This window comes from Trachurus trachurus, assembly GCF_905171665.1.
Source record: "Trachurus trachurus genome assembly, chromosome: 10".
Classification (NCBI taxonomy): domain Eukaryota; kingdom Metazoa; phylum Chordata; class Actinopteri; order Carangiformes; family Carangidae; genus Trachurus; species Trachurus trachurus.
In genome coordinates this window covers 22325339-22345987 of record NC_139894.1, presented here as the reverse complement: position 1 = coordinate 22345987, position 20649 = coordinate 22325339, and the positions used below count along the sequence as shown (strand labels likewise).

Sequence of the window (20649 nt, the reverse complement as noted above, 5' to 3'; positions counted from 1 at the left end):
TTTCCTATTTGCATTTTTATCATGAGGTCATGACAAGGTAATGTCACTCTTAAAATGCACTGTATTTTCAGAAAAAATACTGATTTTTCACCAACCTACATCTGATCACAGCACAGTCCTGCTTAGATGCATGGATCCTTTCTCACACTCACACATATTGACGCACACATCTTACACATGAACACTCTCATGCACATTCATTCAGTGAAGAATGGGCCGAGTGAAGCATAGGCTCTGAAGCCCAATGTTATGCAAAAGGGGTGACCGGCTGGGAGTGGGCCTGTAAACACATCACAGACTGTTTTGTCTCCTTGCAATTTAACAATCTTGGTGAAATAAGTGAGGGATGCCAAGTTAAGTCCTCACTATCCATTAATCACTGTCCATGTTGCATGAATGCTGGCATAATATGTGGGATTGTGGAGGGTTGTTCAGGCCCTTTATGGACTATAAAGCTGCCATCTCTCAACAGTGGCATTTCCTTGTATTCTTAGAACTGCACTGTACTCAGAGAAGTGACTGACTGAATAGAAAGTGAAGTTTCCTGAGAGAGGTTTATTCTGGCACGGGCACACTATAACATGCCCTGCTGCACAGGCACAACAATAGCCAGATCTTTTGGGTTGTAACCCCCTAATTACTGCAGTCCCAGAAGTGATGATGACTGCCTGTCAGCGTGGCCTGTGAAAGCGGCTACCTGAGCCGGACCCTGGAGCACCAGGTGACATGGGCCAGGGGCGCTCCAGCACCTTGGATGAAAGGTTGGTGTTATGGGTCTACATCCCAGCACCTGGGTCATTTCAGCACCCAAGAGGGACTTCTAGCCTCTTGGCTTTCACCTGTGCCCCATTCTTGGTTGAGGGAGGAGATGTGGACATCATTTCCCATGTATGATAACCATCTGCTCCCTCTCTCAGGTTCACAATAGCATCCTCTTCTTAGGCTGATCAAGGCCGTCTGCACCAATTTCCGATCAGAGTCCTGCCCACTATGATGATTAGCCTGAAATAGAGACTTATCAAGTTGTCAATACAACTCCTGACTGCAAGATTTCCTGTACAATCTTATCTGGACTTGACAAACATTATTGAAAAAAAAAAAAAAAAACCTGTGTGAATTTAAGGGCATTAATTCCCATAAGAGATTAAAGAAGTAAAAAAAAGTGTGTGGAATGAAGATCGGATGCACTCCCACCTGAAAAACCCTAAATCCGCCCATGGGAAAACTGGGAGTACACAATAAAGGCATATCTGCGTACGGGGGCGCGCCTGCGCGTTCCTGCGGATCTGTGTGGAAGTTTCCCTGCAAGTTGAGAAAGACAAGAGGACTGCTGCGAGCGGAGCGGCACAGGACACCAGGACGACAAGAAATACAGCGAGGAGGAAAATAGATTTTTTTTTTAAGTGACTGGAGCGATTGTTTTAATTCAAGTTTCCACTGCAATCAAAGCGGGAGCTCGTGTTTCTGTTTGTGGAGTTACCTCACGGGAGCAGATCAGGGATCAGCGCCAGGTAAGTGAAGTAACTTGATTGAGCTGTGCTTAATTAGCCAATACTGGACTGTTTTGGTGATTTGTAATGAAATTGTATTTTTTTTTTTATGTCAAGTCAACCTCCAAAATGCACTGGGTCAGGAGAACCGGTTTTGTCTTAAACAAATATCAACATGAAAAATTGTTATAAAGTTCCTTGAACCTCGTGTAAAAAATGTTAATGTGGCGCTATGAGCTTGGTTACTCACTTCTCTCCTTATTTTCCGTCCTCCTCCACGAACTCGTGAACTGTAGACTTGATAAATGAGTTTTCTCTGCCAAAGTTACACATCTCATGAAATGATGGAGGCTGAGATCAGCGCGCTCCTGCGGCGCTCGGTGGAACAGCTCAGCAGTGAAGCGCATCCCCGCACAGTTTCCCAAAAGTTGTGATTCATGTTAGGAGCTCGAGAGAGTGGGAGAAGATGTGTTTTTGGTTAAATTTAAAGCCGTGTCATGATTAAAGACTCTGAACCAGACACCTGAAACCTCTGAGTCACTCCTAATTGCATTACTAATCCTACTTAAAACTTGCTGGTGCAAGTGTGTGCAACCAGCTTTCAGATGTTAATCTCCCATAAAGTGGAAAGAATATCATAAAGTCATGATTTCTGAGGCAGACCCTTTACTTGGCAGCTTTGTGGTTAACTGTGCATCATAACGTTGCCTGAGTGGTGTCTCCATATATTCTAATTAGAAGGGAGAGGACACATGCTGGAGGTGTGTGTGCATGCAGTGAGGTGAAACTGAACAGGATGGGACAAGCTGTTCAAACAGCCTGCAGAGAGAGACAGAGGAGGGTAGAGGAGGGTAGGGGAGGGGGGCATCTTGCCCAGCTAGTACTTTCCCAAAAACGCCTTGAACTTCCACTGAAAGTTGAAGCAGAGGTTACATTTTTAGCTCCAACTACTTGTTAGATCATTCACTGCACAAGGGCCGTGCTAATGAAAGGACAAGTCAGGCCAGGTGTGAGCTCAGGTGAGGTCATCGGCCTCAGTTTAAACTGCCCCAGTTACTTCAGTGTGGTAAAGCTGCAGGAGAGCAGTGATTTCCTGTCTCTCCGTCTCCGTTGTAGTCTGAGATCAGCTGTTTGATTTGTTGTCTTGTTTCCTAGACTGGGGTTACCGAAGGACCTTTGAACTAGAGCTGTCTGGGACCTGGAAAAGACATTAACTGACTGGGCAGAGACTGGGCGCACCCCACTACTGCCCCACCACCCCCTTCACCCCTCTCTAGCACCCAGGCTGCCTATATGCTCATCAATCTGACGGTGGCCATCAAGGAACCTCGTGCCTTTCATGGAACAGGGCCTGCCCACCCCACCGCTGCCCCTGAAGCTGTGGAAGTGACGGCCATGGATTCGTGTCCTGTGCTGGCCGCCCCTCCGCCGCCTCCCCTGGCACCTCCACCACCTCCACCTCCACCTCCTCCTCCCCCGCCTCCACCTCCGTCCTCCTCTTCCTCCTCCTCGCCTTTTAGCCGGGCAGATAGCGCCCGTCGAAGCCGGCTGAGGAAGCTGAACTGGGAGCGTATCCCTACAGAGAAGGTGGAGGGGAGGAAGAGCGTGTGGAGTGGGGCGGCCCAGGGCGAGGACGAGTTCCCCATTGACCTCCATTCTCTGGATGAGCTGTTTGGTCAGAAGGACAATAAGCCTCAGGACAGAACCGGCACTCTGAGACGCCGGTCCACTCTGCTGCGCAGCAGATCTCCCCAGGACAACTCAGAAGAGGTCAGATCATGTGAATGGCACACATTTTTTCAGTAATGTATAAAGATGGTGAGACTTCTTGCTCATCAGTATACTTTGCCTCTCCACAGATCTCCCTGCTGGACTCCAAACGCAGTATGAACATTGGAATATTTCTCCGCCAGTTCAAGATGTAAGAATCCTCATTCCTTACTAAAGCCGACTAGACGATGAATCAGTTAGTTAAGTAACAGAAAAGCTACAGTTCCAGTTTCTCCAATATGAAGATGTGTTGTGTTTTTTTTTTATATAACAGTGTAATTTAAATACCTGTGGGTTTTGGTCTGTTGACGAGAGATTGGACATGGACACTTGACCAGGTTCAGCTTGAAGCCTTTTTGCAGCCTGCATTTACTGGAGGTCACCATCTGGCAAAAGTGAGAGTAGCTGTCAAAGTGCAGGAAACAGAAGTGTGTGCAACCGTGCCCAAGGGAGCAGCACTTCACTTGAGATTAAACTGGAGGGTGTGGCCGTATATTACACACGGATGGGGTGTGAAATCTCATCAGGAGCGATTGAGTCTGGAGTATATTGCAGGGGACAGGTGCAAGGGAGGGCACCCTGAGCAGCTGGACTGGGGAACGGGGGTGTTGGTAAGAAAGGTTGGTGGTGGGTAGCCTAAGTGGCCGGGTATAGCCTTAGGAGTCAGAGTTGACACCTGCTTGACACCACCGCCTTAAAAAGTGTCTAATGTTAAAAGCTCCCCAAGCTCCAAAGAGAGACCCCACTGGTGGCCTGTCATAATCAAGCCTCTTTAGTATGTTTGTCTTGCTCAAACGAAGCAGCTGAGGGTTGTTTTATAATCATTAAGTGGTACGAAAAAAAAAACAGATAAACAAAGGGAAGGAAAAACCTGCTGAGTTGACATATTGTCATGCCTCCAAGTGTGCACACCTCAATTGAAGAGCACTTTTTTTTCTAAACATGATTTGTCAAGACTTGTAGGGAAAGCCATTATGTAAAAGGAGGCTCTTACTCTGTACACAACATTGTTGTGAGCTTACTGGCCCTCTGTTCTGAACTCAGACGGAGCTACTGTTCAAATGTGGGTGCAGTTTAGACATAATATGGTTTTATATTGTCATGAGTGTCTGAGCAGCCATTTCAATGTCCTTTTTTTATCATGTGATGGCTCTATTTATAGGCTATTTCACTAAGCAGTGTCTTTTCAATGGAACAGGTTGGAACAAACAACAAGTCTTTAACCACTTGATTTAAACTCAGTCTACCGCAGAAGTGTTTACAGGTTGATCCTGAACTATTGTTGTTCAAGAGTAGATGTGAATATGAAAGTTGAGGAGGATTTGTAAAGGCACTGTGTCATGCACATAATGGAGTATGAGTGTGCATGATTGGCTGTAAGATGAGAGGGAAGGGAGAGGATAATGGAAAACTGCTGGAATAGAGGACAGATGTGTCACTCGGAGGAATTAAGTCAGAGGTCAAACAGTCACTCGGCTCAGTTTCTGTTTCTTTCACCTTGACATCCCAAGGCTTTTTTAGACGTCTTCTTTGCATGTCTGCCTTTTATTTGTCTAGTGGATATGCCACTTTGCGTCGCCAATGTGGCGTCAACCAACTCTCCTTCCCCAACATTTTGTCTGATAAGAAAAGGATTTGTCTGAATATTGTGTGAACAAGGCAAGGCAAGGGGCTGATACTGCTCCCAACATGGATTTTCTTGAAGGGTGTCATGCCTTTCCTCAGACTAGAAACCCCCTTCCCATGTTAACCATGATGTCATGCTAAAAATGTTTTCTTTTTCTATTGTCGTTTTTCCACAGGCCTGCTAAAGAGATAGTTGAGGATATCAGGCAGGGTGCTGGGGACCGTTACGGAGCGGAGAAGCTCACAGAGCTCTGCAAATTGCTGCCTGACAATGAGGAGGTATAGTGCCTCTTTTGACATACAAATGCAACAGTGACAACCCCTGCCCTCCCCCTCCCTCCTCCCGTACTCATCTGGCTCTAGTTAGGATGATCAAAAGTTTGCCATTACACTTTGTCGTATGATGTGGTCTGTTTCCAGCACTGAAAGATATTAGAATTGACTGTTAACAGCATGTTGGTTTTAGTGTCCCAGTTTTTTTTGTTTTTAAATTGAAGCTGCCGTCCAGATTTTACTCAGCATCTGTTCTCTCTCAGGAGTCCCGCCTGAGGAGGTTCGGTGGGGAGCGGAGCTGGCTTGGGGAGCCCGATCTTTTCATGCTGCTGCTGGTGGAAGTCCCCAGGTACACCCCCACCTTAGCCCTAGATTGGATAAAATTACCCAAAATATTCACAGGACCAGTCCATCTGTGTCTTTGTTGTTGTTGTTTTTTAGCTTTAAAGCTCCACTTTTTCTGCTGTTTATTTTTCCTTGTCCTTCTCACGTGCTTCACTTTGTGATGACATGTGCTTGTTTAACTGATGATTGATTAGGAGTGTCTTTCTTGTCTCCGTCATCAGTCACCCCTGTCCATTCATGCACCCGTCCTTCTCTTTCCTCTTCCATTAGTTTTCGGCTTCGTCTGGATGCCATGATCCTGCAGCAAGAGTTCGACCCTGCTGTGACCTCTCTGTGTGTGGCAGCCAGATGCCTGAGGGAGGCAGCCAGAGGTAAAGTAACAGCAGGGAGTTGTGTACACCATCGCTATAAAGATCAAGCTCTTTTAAATGCTCCCATTTAGAGACATTTGGATCCAGAATGCAGCACAGTTGAATTCAGAATAAATTACTGAGTTGAATTCTGAATTTTTTGTGTAAGATTAATTTCATTAGTCGGATCAAATGTCTCTTGTGCTCTTTAATTCAAGGCTGCTAAGTCATTTTAAAACCTTGATGCCATTCGCAGACACATTCATATTTATAATGCACAGTACTGAATCTGTCTTTTACCCTTGTAGAGCTGCTGAGTTGTCCTGAGTTACACTCCATCCTTCGTTTGGTGCTGAAAGCTGGGAACTATATGAACGCTGTGAGTGCCTCTTTATTTTATTTGTTCTTTTCTTTAGCCCGACAAAGCAGAGCCGGTCCCTTTTTTTATCTGTGTACAATGCGCCTGTCACTAGGGGTCTGGGTGTGTTTTTCAGGGGCGTCACTCTGACTGTGCACCTGGGTTTTGTATCGTTGTTTGTTTGAAGTTGTCACATGTTGTGTGTCTGTGTTAGTCTAACCTTGTACGTGGCTCCTCAGGGTGGATATGCAGGGAATGCCGCGGGTTTCCGAATTTCGTCGCTTCTCAAACTGGCCGACACCAAAGCCAACAAGCCGGGCATGAATCTGCTGCATTTTGTTGCTATGGTAAGAGCTTAAATTTAGACGAAATGGAGACTGAGTAAACAGAATAGTCACATATAAAGCTAAAGAAAGTGTGAAGGAAAACCAATATGAGCACTACTGTTGCTTATGAAGAAGATTTGTATTCATTATAAGTCCATGTTGAGAGCTATACATTAAAAGTATATGATATTGCTACCTTTTGGGGAAATTATAACAGTCTTTGCAATAGACAAACATCTCTGACCACAAATAACAGTAGCTGCCCCAGACTCCGAGTCCAGACTGCTCCACAGAGCATATGATTTAGTCAGCATTAGCAAATGACGTGTTGCTTCTTTTGAAACAATAGCTGGATAATCAGTTGTGTTTGTCTCCACAGGAAGCTGTGAAAAAGGACCAGAGTTTACTGTCATTTCCCGGCCAACTAGGCCATGTTGGCTCCGCCTCCAGGTCAGTCTCTTCCCAAAACTCAATCCCATCAGATCTACAGTGACTGAATCAGAGGGAATAAACTAGCCCTGTTCAATAACGTCAAAAACAAACTGCTGCTAAAACAGTCGTAATGTAGATCTATTGCAGTCTTGCATGAGAGCGAGGCACCCAGCTGTAAGCAGCAGCTTGCTGTCTGCGTGAAAGTGGGTCATGTCATTATTGATACTCAAAGCCAATATTTGAGCTCTGTTGGAGAGTTTTGCACCAATTCGGATACTTCTTTCTTTGCTTTAGTTATCTGCAAGGTGCTAAGGGATGGCTATCCATATTCTGCTTCTTAAAACACTATCTTGCATGTTATCCCATTCTCTCTTAGTTGATATAAAGTGATAGAACTTAAGTTCAAATCAGTTGAAAAAACTGAGTTCCTGCATACTTTTGATTGGATTTCCAGTTTTTGGTCGCAAGATCTTTCTCAAGACATGTGAGACTGATATCTCTGCACATTACGTGACTGAATTATACTTTTTCTTCCCTGCAGGTTGTGTGAAGAGTCTGTGCTGGAGGATTTATCCAAGCTGAAAAGCAGAGTGGTTGCCCTCCAGGCAAACACCCAGACTGAGGCAGAGATTGAGCAGCACATGCAGCGTTTCCTGGAGGTATATAAGATATTCCCTTTTTAAATGTACTCCATCTTCAGCTCCAAATTTGCCACATCAGAATTCAAAATTTAGCATGATTATATGGAAGGTAATAAATTAGACTGTGTATACTGAATGTTGAAAGATGTTTTTAAAAGATGAAATGGTAAAGTATTTCTTTCCGTGTGTAGATGGCTGAGGAGCGTCTGAAGGAGCTAGAGGATGAGGTGGAGGGAATGAAGATGTCGAGTCAGGCTCTGGTGGAGTTCTTCTGTGAGGACGACAGCACTTTCAAACTTGAGGAGGCGTGCAGGGTCTTCCATTTGTTTTGCCACCGTTTCCAGAAAGCTGTCCAGGTAACATCCAGAAATCAATAATAAAGTTTTTTCTTGATCGAAAAGAAAGACAGAAAGTTTAGGTTAATTTTTAACAAATTATCCTTTTTCTGCAGGAGAATGCAGAGCGTGAGCTGAAGGAGCAGAAACGTCTGGAGCGCCAGCGGGAGATGGGGGAGAAACGTCGCTCTCTGGCTATTTGCACCGGGCTGGACCTGGGCCTGAGTCTTGCTAAAGAGCCTCACAGTCAGGAGAACCAAGATGAGCTGGAGAAACTCCTAGAGAAGAACCTGAGCTACACTTGGAGCCGTCGTAGCCTGAGAAGCTATGACTCCCGCAGACACTCCCAGCACCTTCATAACGCATCCATGTTGAAGAGCTTCCCTGAGCTGGGCAGCAGCCCAACATCAACCAGTTACCACTCAAACAGCTCTTCTGACCTTGAGAACACCACCGTGCTCTGCAGCTCTCCAGAGACTGACGGCACATGTTCTCCCACTGACCAGGACCCTTTGCTGGGCAGAGGGAGCAGGGTTCAGCCCGGCCAGAAAACCAGGCAGAGTGTGGAGACACTTCACGACTCACATGTTGCTACATTGAGTAATTCTCAGCATGGATGTAGCTTCACAGTCAAACAACAAGGACCTGAGAGCATTTCCTATATCCTGCAAAGCCAACCTAAGGAAAGTGGACTTGAAAAAGAAGTTGAAATTCCACATGAACACGTGACTTCAATGAACACGGAATCTACACCCAGTTCCTGTACTAACTCTGCTGCTATGAACAATGATACACCTGCCATATGTGTTAAAACCCAGACTTCTATTCCCAGACATAGGTTTGGTCTGCTGGTAACAGACAATAATCGCCATCCTCAGAGTAAATCCAACACCTCTTCTGTCAGTGAGCCTGTGCCTCAGTCCATTCGTGCAAATGGAATACTTTCCCATACTGACACCAGGCCTGCGCTGTTGAGTTACCAGAGACCTGAGAGCCAATCACAATCCTCCGTTAAAGCTCTAAATAAGGCTCAGTCACAGAGGACAGAGACATGTGCGGTGCCTGATGCTGCTCTATCAAAGCAGATGGATACAGAGGTGGTGTCCACACCTGTGGATGAGAACTGGATACCCTCCAGTCTACCAGAGTTCAGCCAACCACAGCCAGAGGAGTACTCTGACTTACCAAGCCCTGAGAAAGAAATTGCGAGGTCATACTCCCGTGTGGGTGAAACACTGGAGTGCCACACTTTAGTCAAAGGCCTCCGATCGTATGACATCCTGTCACCCCCAACCTCTCCACTCCCACGACCTGCGCCGAGCCTCTGCTCCAAGTGGAGGAAAGAGAGGGAGCTTGACCTTCGGGAGGGGACAATTGCAGGGTCTCCTTCATCAAAGGAGGAGAGTCAACACATGAAGATCCCTGTGCGTAGTGGAATAGGATCCAAAAGGGGACTTGTATCACGTGCAAGACCCTCCAGCAACACAGGCATTCCCAGGGTCCGCTCCAAAACAGAGCCTTCAAATGGAAGCCCAGCCCCCACAAACCAATCCACTCCCAGTCGGCTGTCTGCCCCTCGCAGCATGTCGGTGCGCTCATCTCCCATCACTCGGCCTACCACCATTCAGACAGAGATGAAACGTAGTAATAGCACCCGGGAGAGAACTGTGAGTGAGTCACAGACTTCAGAAAAGCCCAACCTGAGCCACAGGGCCTCAGAGAGATCTGTCACAGACAAGGCCTCAGGCAGCACCCAACCAGCCTTTGTCAGAGGGACTCCAGTCCGTGTGTCAAAACGACTCGCCCCAAACTCTGAAACTCAGGCTTCCTCCCAGCCTCGCACTGCCCACAGCCCATCCTCCGCCACAGCCAAGACGATACGGACAGCTGTCATATCTGCAGCCCGGGGCAAAACTGCCAAGACGACTAGCACAAGCTCCTCGCCCGCTGGCTCTAAAATCCCTACAGCATCACGGATACCTGGTCCCAAAATGCCTCGAGCCGCAGCTCAGCCACTGTGGAAGTGATGGAGGTGAATAAGCAGCAGTACTGTCCAGTTTATTTAATCATTTCATACCATGTATGCGTGAGTTATCATCAAGTCTCAACTGGCTCTCCTTCAACAGAATCATCTAAATTAAACTTTTATGAAATTTGTATGTAGTTCTGATTGCATAGGATCTACATATGCGACACTGAGCTGCATTGGGAGCATCTGTGATACTTTATCTGACCAATAGAAAAGTAGAATAGGCTCTTTAAATCCTACCTCTTTTTTTTTTTTTTTTACATCGGTCCTTTGCAGGCCATGGGACACTACAAAAAGACCCATGTTTATATGTAGAATAATTTAACATGTTTCATCTTAGTAAAAAGCATTCAAGCAAGTGAGCACTGTGGCTTTGTAAGAAACTGGGGAAACTGTTTCAATCACTTTGGCATTAAAAAAAGTTTTTCTTTTCTTTTTTTAGGAAATTGTCCAAATTTATTTGAAAACTGTGACGCTTCAGCGATCATTGCCTTCACACACTGGACAGTGTTACAGTGTGAACTTAACTCGGTACACTATTGAACTGTTCATCCTCTTGTTAAGTGGCCTCATCATTTTGATGCACTTTACAAACTGAAAAAGAGGCCGTGCAGAGATGATTACTGTAATTTCTGTTTTATATTAAAAAAAATTCTATAACTTTATTGAATAGCATTGGTTGTTATTCACTGCATTGTGTGGATTTGTAAATAAGAGAAGATGAATAAAGATGGTGTTCTGAATACAGGTGTTGTCCAGCTAATAAAAAAGGTCCATCAGTTTTGAGTGTGTGTTAGAGACATATTCTCGAACAAGTTCCTCAGCTTAGTATTCAGGGAAGCACTTGCTGTGAGAGCTGTGACTTTCAAGGTCCCCACTCTTCTTCATCAACTGCTGCACTTGCATCTTGCTGTCCTCTGTCTTCTTGTCACCCTCATTTTTCTCTCTCCCTCCTCATCTGAAGTCCCGCTTGCTGCATCTCTTGACACAGTCACCCCCAATCCTGTCGGTGGCTGTTGTCATGGAAATGCCGCAGACGTCCCGGGGAATCTCCTGGCAAAATAGTGGGGTGCAAGGGTTGGGGTGGAGGGTGACTGTGGGTGTAGGGTCCCAGTGGGAATTCTCTCTTTATAGGCTGCAGTGACGCCAGAACCTCTTGGGAAAGGCAATAAACTGGTGCCTCTTTGTGTTTTTGAGTGTCCGGTTGTCGGTCAGTGCTGGCCTCTTAACCTTCAGTGTATAGAGGTGACATCATCAACGGGTCTCCAGGGGTGCAGGACTGAGAAGTCTAAAGTGATCTTTTTTTCTTTTTTTTTTCAAAGCCCCCCTCGTGTATTCTGCATTGATCCGAAAGCACTGGCTTGGTGAGAATTATACCACGTCTGAAGGTGAATAAATATGGGCTTTAAGACCAGTGTTGACCACAGAGGAGGAGGTTCAAGAAAAAGACAGAATCGCTTTGTCCTGTTTCGATGTGTGGCATGTACTGTATGCATACACAGTGACTGTGTGACATTTAATGACAGGACTGTAGCAAGTTCAAGAGAAAGGGTAAGGCCAAATTAGAGCGTCTGTCGGCGTCAATGCATTGGACTACTCTGAAATGTTAACATGCAAAATTCAAGACACGCCTCCCTCATTTGCAGTGACATTGATGAGATTTAGAGTGTTAGATTGGAATCACTAAGTTTCAGGGACCCTGTATTTGTTACAAGATACAATGATTATTATGACACAGGGGTCATGGAAAATAAAGTTAACTGATGTCTTAGCAGGAAATGCTGTCACTTGCAGGGGAGAACATGCCAACCTGCATCCATAACTCTGGAAGTTTAACCAAATCTTATAGAGCAGTGTAGTCTGTAGTCTGTACTCTGTATCCTACTCAGTATACCCACTGAAAATGTATTAATATTTCAGTATCTAACTAGTCTATGTGATACGGGTAGGCTATTTACCCACCTAAAAAGCAGTATACCCACTACAACAAGGCTACACTGATGTAGAGGCAACCAAACAGAAGACCTCAGGCCTACATCTAGGCTACTCTAGTTGCATATTTTCATTTTCTAAATATAAACTTTGGCTATTCATGTATTGATTTGAGCATCATGTAAAAGCCTACCTTTTAATGTTTATTTGACAGCTGTAGATTTGCAGGTTAAAATTTTACACACAACAAATTGATGCAAATTTTCATTTTCAGATTTTCATTTAGCCTAATCATTAACTTTCCTGTAAAGTATCTCCACCAATGGGTAAATTCTTAAGGGTGGAAGAATAAAACTGAGTGTCTTCTCACCTCATTTGTAGTTATAGCGAAATCTAAAAGCTGAAATTTTTGTCTTGAATTTCCACGTTCTTTTTTCCGTCACATAGGGTAGGCTACACAGCATAGACTGTAAAAGGTAGGCTCCACAGTCTATGGTCACATCACATCCTAGTTTCATTAGGAGAATCAGAACAAAAAGCACAACAGCATAACAACGCCATCTAGCGTCGGGCGAACGAACAGTCTCAAAATGAAACTACAACTACCGGGTTGCATTGTTTTCCGTACGTCGGTTTTTACGTAATGGACAGCTCCCCGGATGCGGCTGTGATTGACTATACCAGGCAAAAAGAGATCGAAAGCCAAGTGGCGGTAAGTCACAAAACCTTCAGATTTCACCCTTACTGCATATTACCGCCCTCGGGACACACTTTAAAACACAGTATAATTTTTGGGGTAACTTGTGGGGTGTTATCGGGTCAGGAACAGGCGTTTCTAAGGAGTAGCTTGCAAAAAAAACTTTGAACTTGTTTGCTAACTAGCTAGGCTGTTAGCCACCTAACGCGCTAGTTCCTTAGCTTGGTGCTAGTTAGTAGGGGAACGCCTAGTATCACAAGTGAACAGTGAGAAATAAAACTCACCAGAACTCTGGTGTCTCGTTTCTGTTTTCGCTACCTCTGTTTTGCTAGGGGGCCGGTTTTATACACTTTCCAGACGTTGTAAATCAGTGAACGACGGGGATTTGTCGCTAATGTTAACATAAGTACCGTTACTTACGTCGATGAGCTAACGTCGGCGGCGGTTAGCTCGTCTGCTAGCTGGCTGAAAAGCTGGATTTACTGTACAAACTGCTGCCTCAGAGTCACCAGCCGGTAGTTTTACCACTGTCTCTTTAAGTGTAGTGATCACCCCACCTATCACTGGGAATGAATCGCTGAGATTGGCCTCTCAGAGCGAGAAGTGTTGTGACTACAAGTTACCCAGGTGTCTTCTTTCTCTGTTGCCAGGTGCTGCAGCCCCAGTGGTCGTAGGCAGGATGCAGACCATAAAGTGTGTGGTGGTGGGCGACGGGGCAGTGGGTAAAACCTGTCTTCTCATCTCTTATACCACCAATGCTTTCCCCGAAGAGTATATCCCCACAGTGTTTGACAACTACAGCGCTCAGATGAGCGTGGATGGCCGCACTGTCAGCCTCAACTTGTGGGACACGGCAGGCCAAGAGGAGTATGACCGCCTGCGTACCCTCTCCTATCCCCAGACCAACGTGTTCATCATCTGCTTTTCCATCGGCAGCCCCTCCTCTTATGCCAACGTCAGGCACAAGTGGCATCCAGAGGTTTCTCACCACTGCCCCAACGTGCCCATCCTGCTCGTGGGCACCAAGAAGGACCTGAGGGGCGATGCAGAAACAGTGAAGAAGCTGAAGGAGCAGAGCCTGGCTCCCACCACCCAGCAGCAGGGCAACGCCCTGGCCAAGCAGATTGGGGCTGTTAAATACATGGAGTGTTCTGCTCTGCTGCAGGATGGCGTCAGGGAGGTGTTTGCCGATGCTGTGAGGGCGGTGTTGTACCCAGTCACAAAAAAGAACCCCAAGAAGTGTGTGCTGTTGTAATAAATGGTTCCCACATTTGGACTGCGTAGAGAGATGATGGAGATCCACAGATGCAAAGGAAGGCTGAGGAACGAAGGTCGTCACCTGGCTGCCTCCATGCCACCTCCAGCAGTTCGGACTTTGTCGTCAGCTCCTCTGTAACTCCTCTCTTCCTGATTCATCTCCTGGAGGATTTCTCTCCGTTGCCATCATCACCAAAGTGACTATGCCAAAATGGGGGCAACAGACAGTATCTCCTCTATTTTTCTTACATTTTAACTTTTTATATTTACACCTTTTTCCAATTTTACATCTGTTCTAGATTTATAGCTTCTCTGCTTTGCCTTATAAAATCCTGATCATGGTTGTCACAAGCCATAATAACATCCAAACCAACCAACAGACCAAGCTACCCTGTTTGACTGGAGAGAAGAGATCTGCCTTTGTTCAGGTGGAGAAATAATGACTACCTCATACTCTCACCTAGGTTGCATCTCATGAGTCTCAAGCAACGTCACCATCAAAATGCTTTGACTTGCCTATTTAGATGTAATAAACAGACAAGTAGAGGGTGAACAAGTTTTAATTTCAAGCAGCTTGATTCCAGACAAGGTGTGATGACTCCCGGACGAATGCCAGTACCCCTTACCCACTATGCACAGATTAGAGGTTAAACTCTGGAGCTGCAGTTCCCCCCTGTGCTCAGTCTGGCATGTTAGAGCTGTTTGGCAGGCTGCCGCTCCAGCCTTTCGCACCGCTCTCACTGCCATGCATGGAAAAGCTAGTAGGACTTTGAAGATAAACCAAATCCATTAAAAGCAGCCGGCCATTTGCCCTCTTCAGTAATGGAGGAGCTGGTGTCATGAGGCTTCTGCCAAATTAACCCACGCTGGTACTGGATTTCTTGGACTGACATCATCAGAAAGTCAGGTTGTAGTACAGCTCTCCTCTGTCTTCATCTTAACTCTTGATGCTCACACAGAGTGCCATTTAAAACATGCCTAAGAATAACTTTTTGACAGTGTGGTGTCAAAGAGACTCTATTTTGTCTAATTATGTTGAATTTACTCTGTAAATGATTTTTTTTTCTTCAAATGTTTTTAACCTATGAGTGTGGTAATGGCCAAAGTTGAATATATTTTTTGTAATAGCCTATGTTTATTTGATCAGTAAAATTTGTTTTGTAATACACGGATTTGTTCAAACAGAACTCCATAACATTTCCCATCTCAATTCCGTTATTGCCTTGTATTTAAGGTCAGCAGACTATTACCACTGCATAATTGATTCAGTATAGCATATAATACCAGAATATGTTTTAACTGGCTTATGCTAGGCTATATACTTCTTTTCCTATATTTTTTTGGTTTAGATGAATATCATTTCATCTTGGAAGAAGCAGTGCCATAGCTGCCTTGTTAACCACGTAACAGCAGTGTATCTACAATATGGAAGGAGCCTTACATTTGGTCAGGTGCCTTATCTAAACCAAAGACCACAGCAGTGCTCCTCTGTCAAACCCAAAGGTGGACAATTATAGCGCTGCAAGTGCCACGAGACCTTTACAGGTCCGACCAACTTTGGGTTTCATTCTTGTAGTTTTTTCAGAAACTTTCTGCCTTTAGTTCCCTCCAGTAAACACACTCCTCCTCATGCGGCGCTCTTTGTAAGACACAGGTGCTAAACTGACATCTTGCGCGGCAAGTTTTTGTGCATTTGTGAAACGGAGCGCTGGTGGCCCACAGCTCTTAACAGATTGTGGTTTACATCCCTGCATTGCACGGTGCAGTGACGGCAGAGGCACAAGCACAACTTGCACATACGGTTAGCAAGAGCTGCATTGGTGACATGTGCCTTGTCATATCTGAGGATTTTTATACATTTTATACAAAAAAATTTAAGTAATGACCGGTTGCTGATGTGTGGTCACAGACAGTTTCCATTAAAATAACAGCAGCCCTCTTACTATAGTTATTTTCATTTACTCACTCGAGTGGGGTTCATAAATCAGCCTAGATTGTGGCATGTGTAAAGTCTAGAATAACCGAAGCGCAGCACAAGCGAGACGTTTTTTTGTGTAACAACAGTAATGCGGTTTGAGATCTGCCTAAAGATGTGTGAAAATTTCCCAGATCGGTGTGTGTGGAGGGTTGAATGTAAGTGCACAATTTGTCAAACTGTCAACTGTGGTGAGCTTGTTTTTTCTGCCATGTCCTGATTTCACTCAGATAATGCTGTTGAAGTGGAACATACACCTGTGGGCTCTGTATGTCTGTGTCCCGGAGCTGTATGCTACCGTGTGCGTGGTACTACGCTTTTACACTGGGAACTTGATTTGTAGAAATCTGTTTGTAATTGTTTTATATATAACAAAAGCATATTTGTATAAATGAACTAACAGTGAGATGATTTTAAATTATGCCAAATAAAGTGGTGGTTAAAACCAGACACTTTCCTTTTTTTCGTGACCTGACAAAAGATCTCTAGTGTTACTTATAATCAGCACTTTACTACACAACTATTTAACACTGGGTGAATAAGGTCAAACCGAGGTGTGAGAAGTCACGCATTTCAGCTACTTGTGTTTTCACTTGTTCTTGTTTGCCGGAAACCAAGCTGTATATGTAGCGTACACACTCTAATGTAGTTCATTTTCTTTCACATGGTGCAACTTCAGTTCCCATGTCCGAACACTAGATGGACACAGCCCACCAGCTCAGCTCAGTGGTATCCTGAATGAGTGCCATTCTTCAAAGCCTGTGTTTTCTGTTTTTTTCTTGCTGTACATTTGGAGTTAATGGTCTATACCGATCCGGTTTTCAGGGCCATCATTCAGTTTAGCTGACACCCACAAGTTCAATCAGTTGCAGAGACTTAAAAAAAAAAGTGTGTGCTGCCTACACTGAAAAATTCCCTTGACCTTTATGGGTGGTGGCTGTGACAAATGACAGATGTGTTGAACTCCACCAAAGGCTCATTACAACGTCACTGCAGCAACATTTAGAGCTCATTTCCTCTGCGGTCTGTCTCCAAAGTGTTTTACAACCAAGACAATGCCGAACGTATGTTTACAGCCTGTAAAGCCTTTGTTATTGCCTGTGTTGTCGCCTGATGTATTATTTCGGTGAATTTTGCCAAGTACCAATTGTAAGGGGTCTCAGGAAAACTGTGCTCAGAGGCAGTGTGATGGTTAAATAAGGTGGGAAAGAATGAGCGCATCCTGCTGTCTGCAATACGCTTAACTAAGGCAGGCGGATTAATGGCACTTGGGTCGGTTAAGGTGATCCATTTTTAGGTGAGTGGACAGCAAACGGATTGAAATGGGGACTGTACATATTTCAGTGGCGTGCGTCAACAGTTTTCTTGCCCCTCACCCCCTTTTTTTTGTATTGTAGTCAAATAAGATATTGGTTGGTTTGTTGTATCAAAGAGAACAGGGGAGTGGGCTTCAATCTCATTGTTGACGATTTGACATGAGCATGGATTTTTACTTTTTATTTTTTATTTTTTACAGTTGTTCAAAAACAGGCTTAAAAATTATTTGAAGCTGTAGTCATGGCAACAAGACGTAAGGCCTGCAAACGTGCATACGTATCAGTTAGCTGGATTATGGGATGGTGTCTGACGCAGAATGATGATAAACAGCATGTGGATTATTGAAGAACATTACAATCAGAGTGTAATTATCACAATTAAATTTTCATGACAATGTGGAAATTACTAGGGAGGGTGCTGAATCCTTTATAAACGAGAAGGGCCCTCAGAGAGTTCAGACCTGTATCAAGGCCAGTGTCAAACAACAATAAAAATAAATAAACTTGTTTATAGTACATGATCTGGTTCTGCCCCAAAACCGAATGGGTTCTTCTCTGGCCCACAACCCAGCCTTAACTTTGGTGCAACGTGGTTCACTATTTTTTTGTACAATCCTTCTGACAAATAAACAGACATGGGTGAGTAAAAAGCAAGATTCACTGCAGCCATATAAATATTTTCTTTAGACCCTCCTCCCTAACTTTAAAAGGATACAGCAGTAACATTTCCACAACCTATTTTTTTTTAACAGTCACCAAGTTCCTGTGTATAGTAGTTGTGTTTAACAAAATAGATCAAGAAAAGATGTGATTACTTTGTCTTACACATTTATTGAATGCACTTAAATGTCCTATTAGTGGCAGACTGTATGTAGTGAGGTTAAAATCATGGCCTTAAATTTTCCTGTATTCCTGTAAGTGCTGATCATGCTGATCATGCTTTTATGCTCCTGTTGCCTTTATTTCATGGTTCAAGATAACATCACCCAGGATGAACAAATTAAAGACGAGCTCTGTGCTCCATGTTTGTGTCAGACACCGGAGCAGATGGGGGTTTAGTTTACAGTGCGCTGTAAATGATGTAACTGTAGATGTGTTTCATGTTCAATAGTCACACAGCAGACCTCGTGCTCGAACATAGCAGGAGGTGAATTTCTCTCTGTGTTCCATCTCTGTCTGTTTGATAGAAGTGTGCAGCTGAGGGTAAAGCGGACCAGCAGATATCGTTTCTGTGAGTCATCGGCATGGAGTGAGTGGGAGTGCTGGCCTCCGTTGGGACCTTGATCTCAGCTCTGTCTATCGCCCCTCAATCTCCCTGGCTCCTTTCCTCCCCCTCACTGTCCATTTGATGATGCGCTTGGTAAAGCCAAAAGGCCGGGCAGCTCCTGGCTCTGTTCAGTCAAGGAACTGGGGAGATTCCTCCTCTTCTCCTTGTCTAAAGATGAAAAAGCAAAAGGCCTTGATCTAATAGAAGGCCCGCAGCTAGAGTGAGACTGAGAAAGCTGCAGTTCTGCATTCAAATCAAACTGTTCCAGCAGAAGGAGAGGGAAAATGAGATTGGAAAGGGACGCGGTGGGAAGGGGGGTGAAGGCCGGTGGCTGTGTTTGCAACAAAATAGGACTGAGAGCGGAGAAAGAGTGAGGTGCTGAGACAGTAATGGAAAGACAGAAAAGGGATGTAAATAATGATGGAGTGGATGAGAATTTGAAGTTTTTTCAAATGGAAAATGAAAGAGGCTGGAATATGGGAGGAACAAGTGATGTGGAAATAAAGAAAGAGAATGGTGAGGTCAGATGGGTTTCGTGACTGGTTGAAAATATGCTTAGTCTTCCTTGCACAGAGGAAATTGATTTGTTGGGTAGTTTAGCTAAGCATGAAGACTGAAAACAGGTGGAACAGCTTGATGGGTTTTGCTCAAAGCTAACAATATCAACAAACCAGTAGCCTACCTGTAAAGCTATCTAACTAACTGTAGGCCTATGCTATATGGACTCCACAAGGGCATGTCTAGACTCTGGCCAAGAAATAGTTTAGCATGTTATCATCTGTTAAACAACAACTTCACACTTTTACACTGACACAGAGCCAGGCTAGCTGACCCGCTCTGTTTATGCTGAGCTAAGCCAACAGACTCTGGTGTTCGCTTGATATTTAGTGTGCAGACAGAAGAGTGATTGATAACCTAACTCTTGATATAAATTCCAAAAATACAATTTTTCTAAAAAAAAAAAATTATCCACACCATTTCATTTACATGAACAGTTTATTTTAATGTTTAACATCAATATTCTTCACATTGCAGCTCTCAGGACAGAGCAGAAACAGCCCAAATCAAGACCTGTAGGCATGAGATGACAAGGAGGAAAGTGAACACATGAGTAGACAGAGCAGAGAGAAGAAAAGAACCAGACACCCAGGTCTAGTCTTTGCAGCTATGTTGATAAACTGATGCCTGTGTGAATCACTGAAGCAACAGAGCTGGGAACAGAAAGTCCTCAAGTGCTCCCTTCACATTCTTGTTGCTCCGACCCCTCCTTTGGGCGCCCCTGAGAAAACAAACGCAGAATGAAAGCGGGCTGATCAGATGTCCCGTGTTATGCGGCCACCCATTGTCAATGCACAATCCCTCTAAATCCATACGAGGATGTTCACACGCTGTCATTCACTGATGTCTGGATCACTGCTGCGGGTAGAGAGGCCAGATGGCATGATGGCATGAGGTGCCAGAGCAAGTCAACTCTGACACCCACACCACCACAGGTTTGGAGTGATGAAGTGAGAAAAAGGGAAAAATCTTTGCTGTGGTTGGATGAAAGTGAGGGAAATTGATTGAGCTGAGTTTGAGCTTTGTGGTTCTTGATTAAGACTGGTTGGGGAATGTGACAGACCACACACAGGGAGCCCTTTGCCCTTCCCAATTACCAACTATAACTTTGGTGTTATGCTCTGTCTGAGCTGTCATAACTCTAAGAAGACAGGACAGCATGAAACACATTTCTTCACTCATCACCCTCCTCACTTTGTTTGCCTTTCATGGGCGTGTGTCTGTTTCAGCTATCCCTCCCACATCTGTCTGGAAGAGAGCAGAACCTTTTCATAAACTTTCCAATTCTATGCAGCAGCGAGCAAAAGGTCACATGGCAATTTGGGTTGCGCAGCTCTGCCCCACACGCTGCCAACTCTGAATCCCCCTGCAAACCTGAGCCCGATTAGCATGCAACCCTGGGGAGGCGATAGAGCAATCACACACTTGCTCATCACTGGGGTCCTGATGCTTCACTGCAGCATTGTGAAGTTAAGCCATTATGAGAGAGAGAGAGAGAGAGAGGGGGGGGGGGGGGGGAGAATTGGTGCTTTGGGGACTGTGGCCTCCGTGCACGTCAAGACAGAACATCCTGTGCTGGCTTGCTTATTGCTCTCCTGCAGCGCCGTGCCTGCTTTGATCTCCCTTGTCTCGTCTTTGAGGAGTAGATTTTATCGTTCCGCTCACATTGTGT

At 44.8% G+C, this 20649-nt stretch overlaps 2 protein-coding genes across 2 annotated transcripts; both read left to right on the top strand.

Moving 5' to 3' along the window:
- Nucleotides 1–1457: 1457 nt before the first annotated feature.
- Nucleotides 1458–10076, top strand: fhdc2 (FH2 domain containing 2). Its single transcript, XM_083980360.1, has 12 exons — nucleotides 1458–1511; nucleotides 2646–3260; nucleotides 3350–3411; nucleotides 5063–5165; nucleotides 5423–5508; nucleotides 5775–5875; nucleotides 6163–6233; nucleotides 6452–6559; nucleotides 6918–6988; nucleotides 7512–7629; nucleotides 7803–7967; nucleotides 8063–10076. The coding sequence occupies exons 2-12, from the start codon at nucleotides 2784–2786 to the stop codon at nucleotides 9971–9973; spliced, it is 3273 nt and encodes a 1090-aa protein (XP_083836486.1). The 5' UTR covers nucleotides 1458–1511; nucleotides 2646–2783; the 3' UTR covers nucleotides 9974–10076.
- A 2476-nt stretch (nucleotides 10077–12552) lies between these two features.
- rhogd (ras homolog gene family, member Gd) lies at nucleotides 12553–16284 on the top strand. The gene is made up of 2 exons (XM_083980566.1): nucleotides 12553–12619; nucleotides 13255–16284. The coding sequence occupies exon 2, from the start codon at nucleotides 13284–13286 to the stop codon at nucleotides 13857–13859; it is 576 nt and encodes a 191-aa protein (XP_083836692.1). The 5' UTR covers nucleotides 12553–12619; nucleotides 13255–13283; the 3' UTR covers nucleotides 13860–16284.
- The last annotated feature ends 4365 nt before the right edge of the window (nucleotides 16285–20649 follow it).

Excerpts from the sequence above, each read along its gene's own strand:
- fhdc2 (XM_083980360.1), top strand. The coding sequence starts at position 2,784 with ATGCTCATCAATCTGACGGTGGCCATCAAGGAACCTCGTGCCTTTCAT. Across the intron at positions 5,166-5,422 it reads TGCTGCCTGACAATGAGGAG|GAGTCCCGCCTGAGGAGGTT; the intron begins GTATAGTGCCTC and ends GTTCTCTCTCAG. Across the intron at positions 6,560-6,917 it reads TGCTGCATTTTGTTGCTATG|GAAGCTGTGAAAAAGGACCA; the intron begins GTAAGAGCTTAA and ends TTGTCTCCACAG.
- rhogd (XM_083980566.1), top strand. The coding sequence starts at position 13,284 with ATGCAGACCATAAAGTGTGTGGTGGTGGGCGACGGGGCAGTGGGTAAA.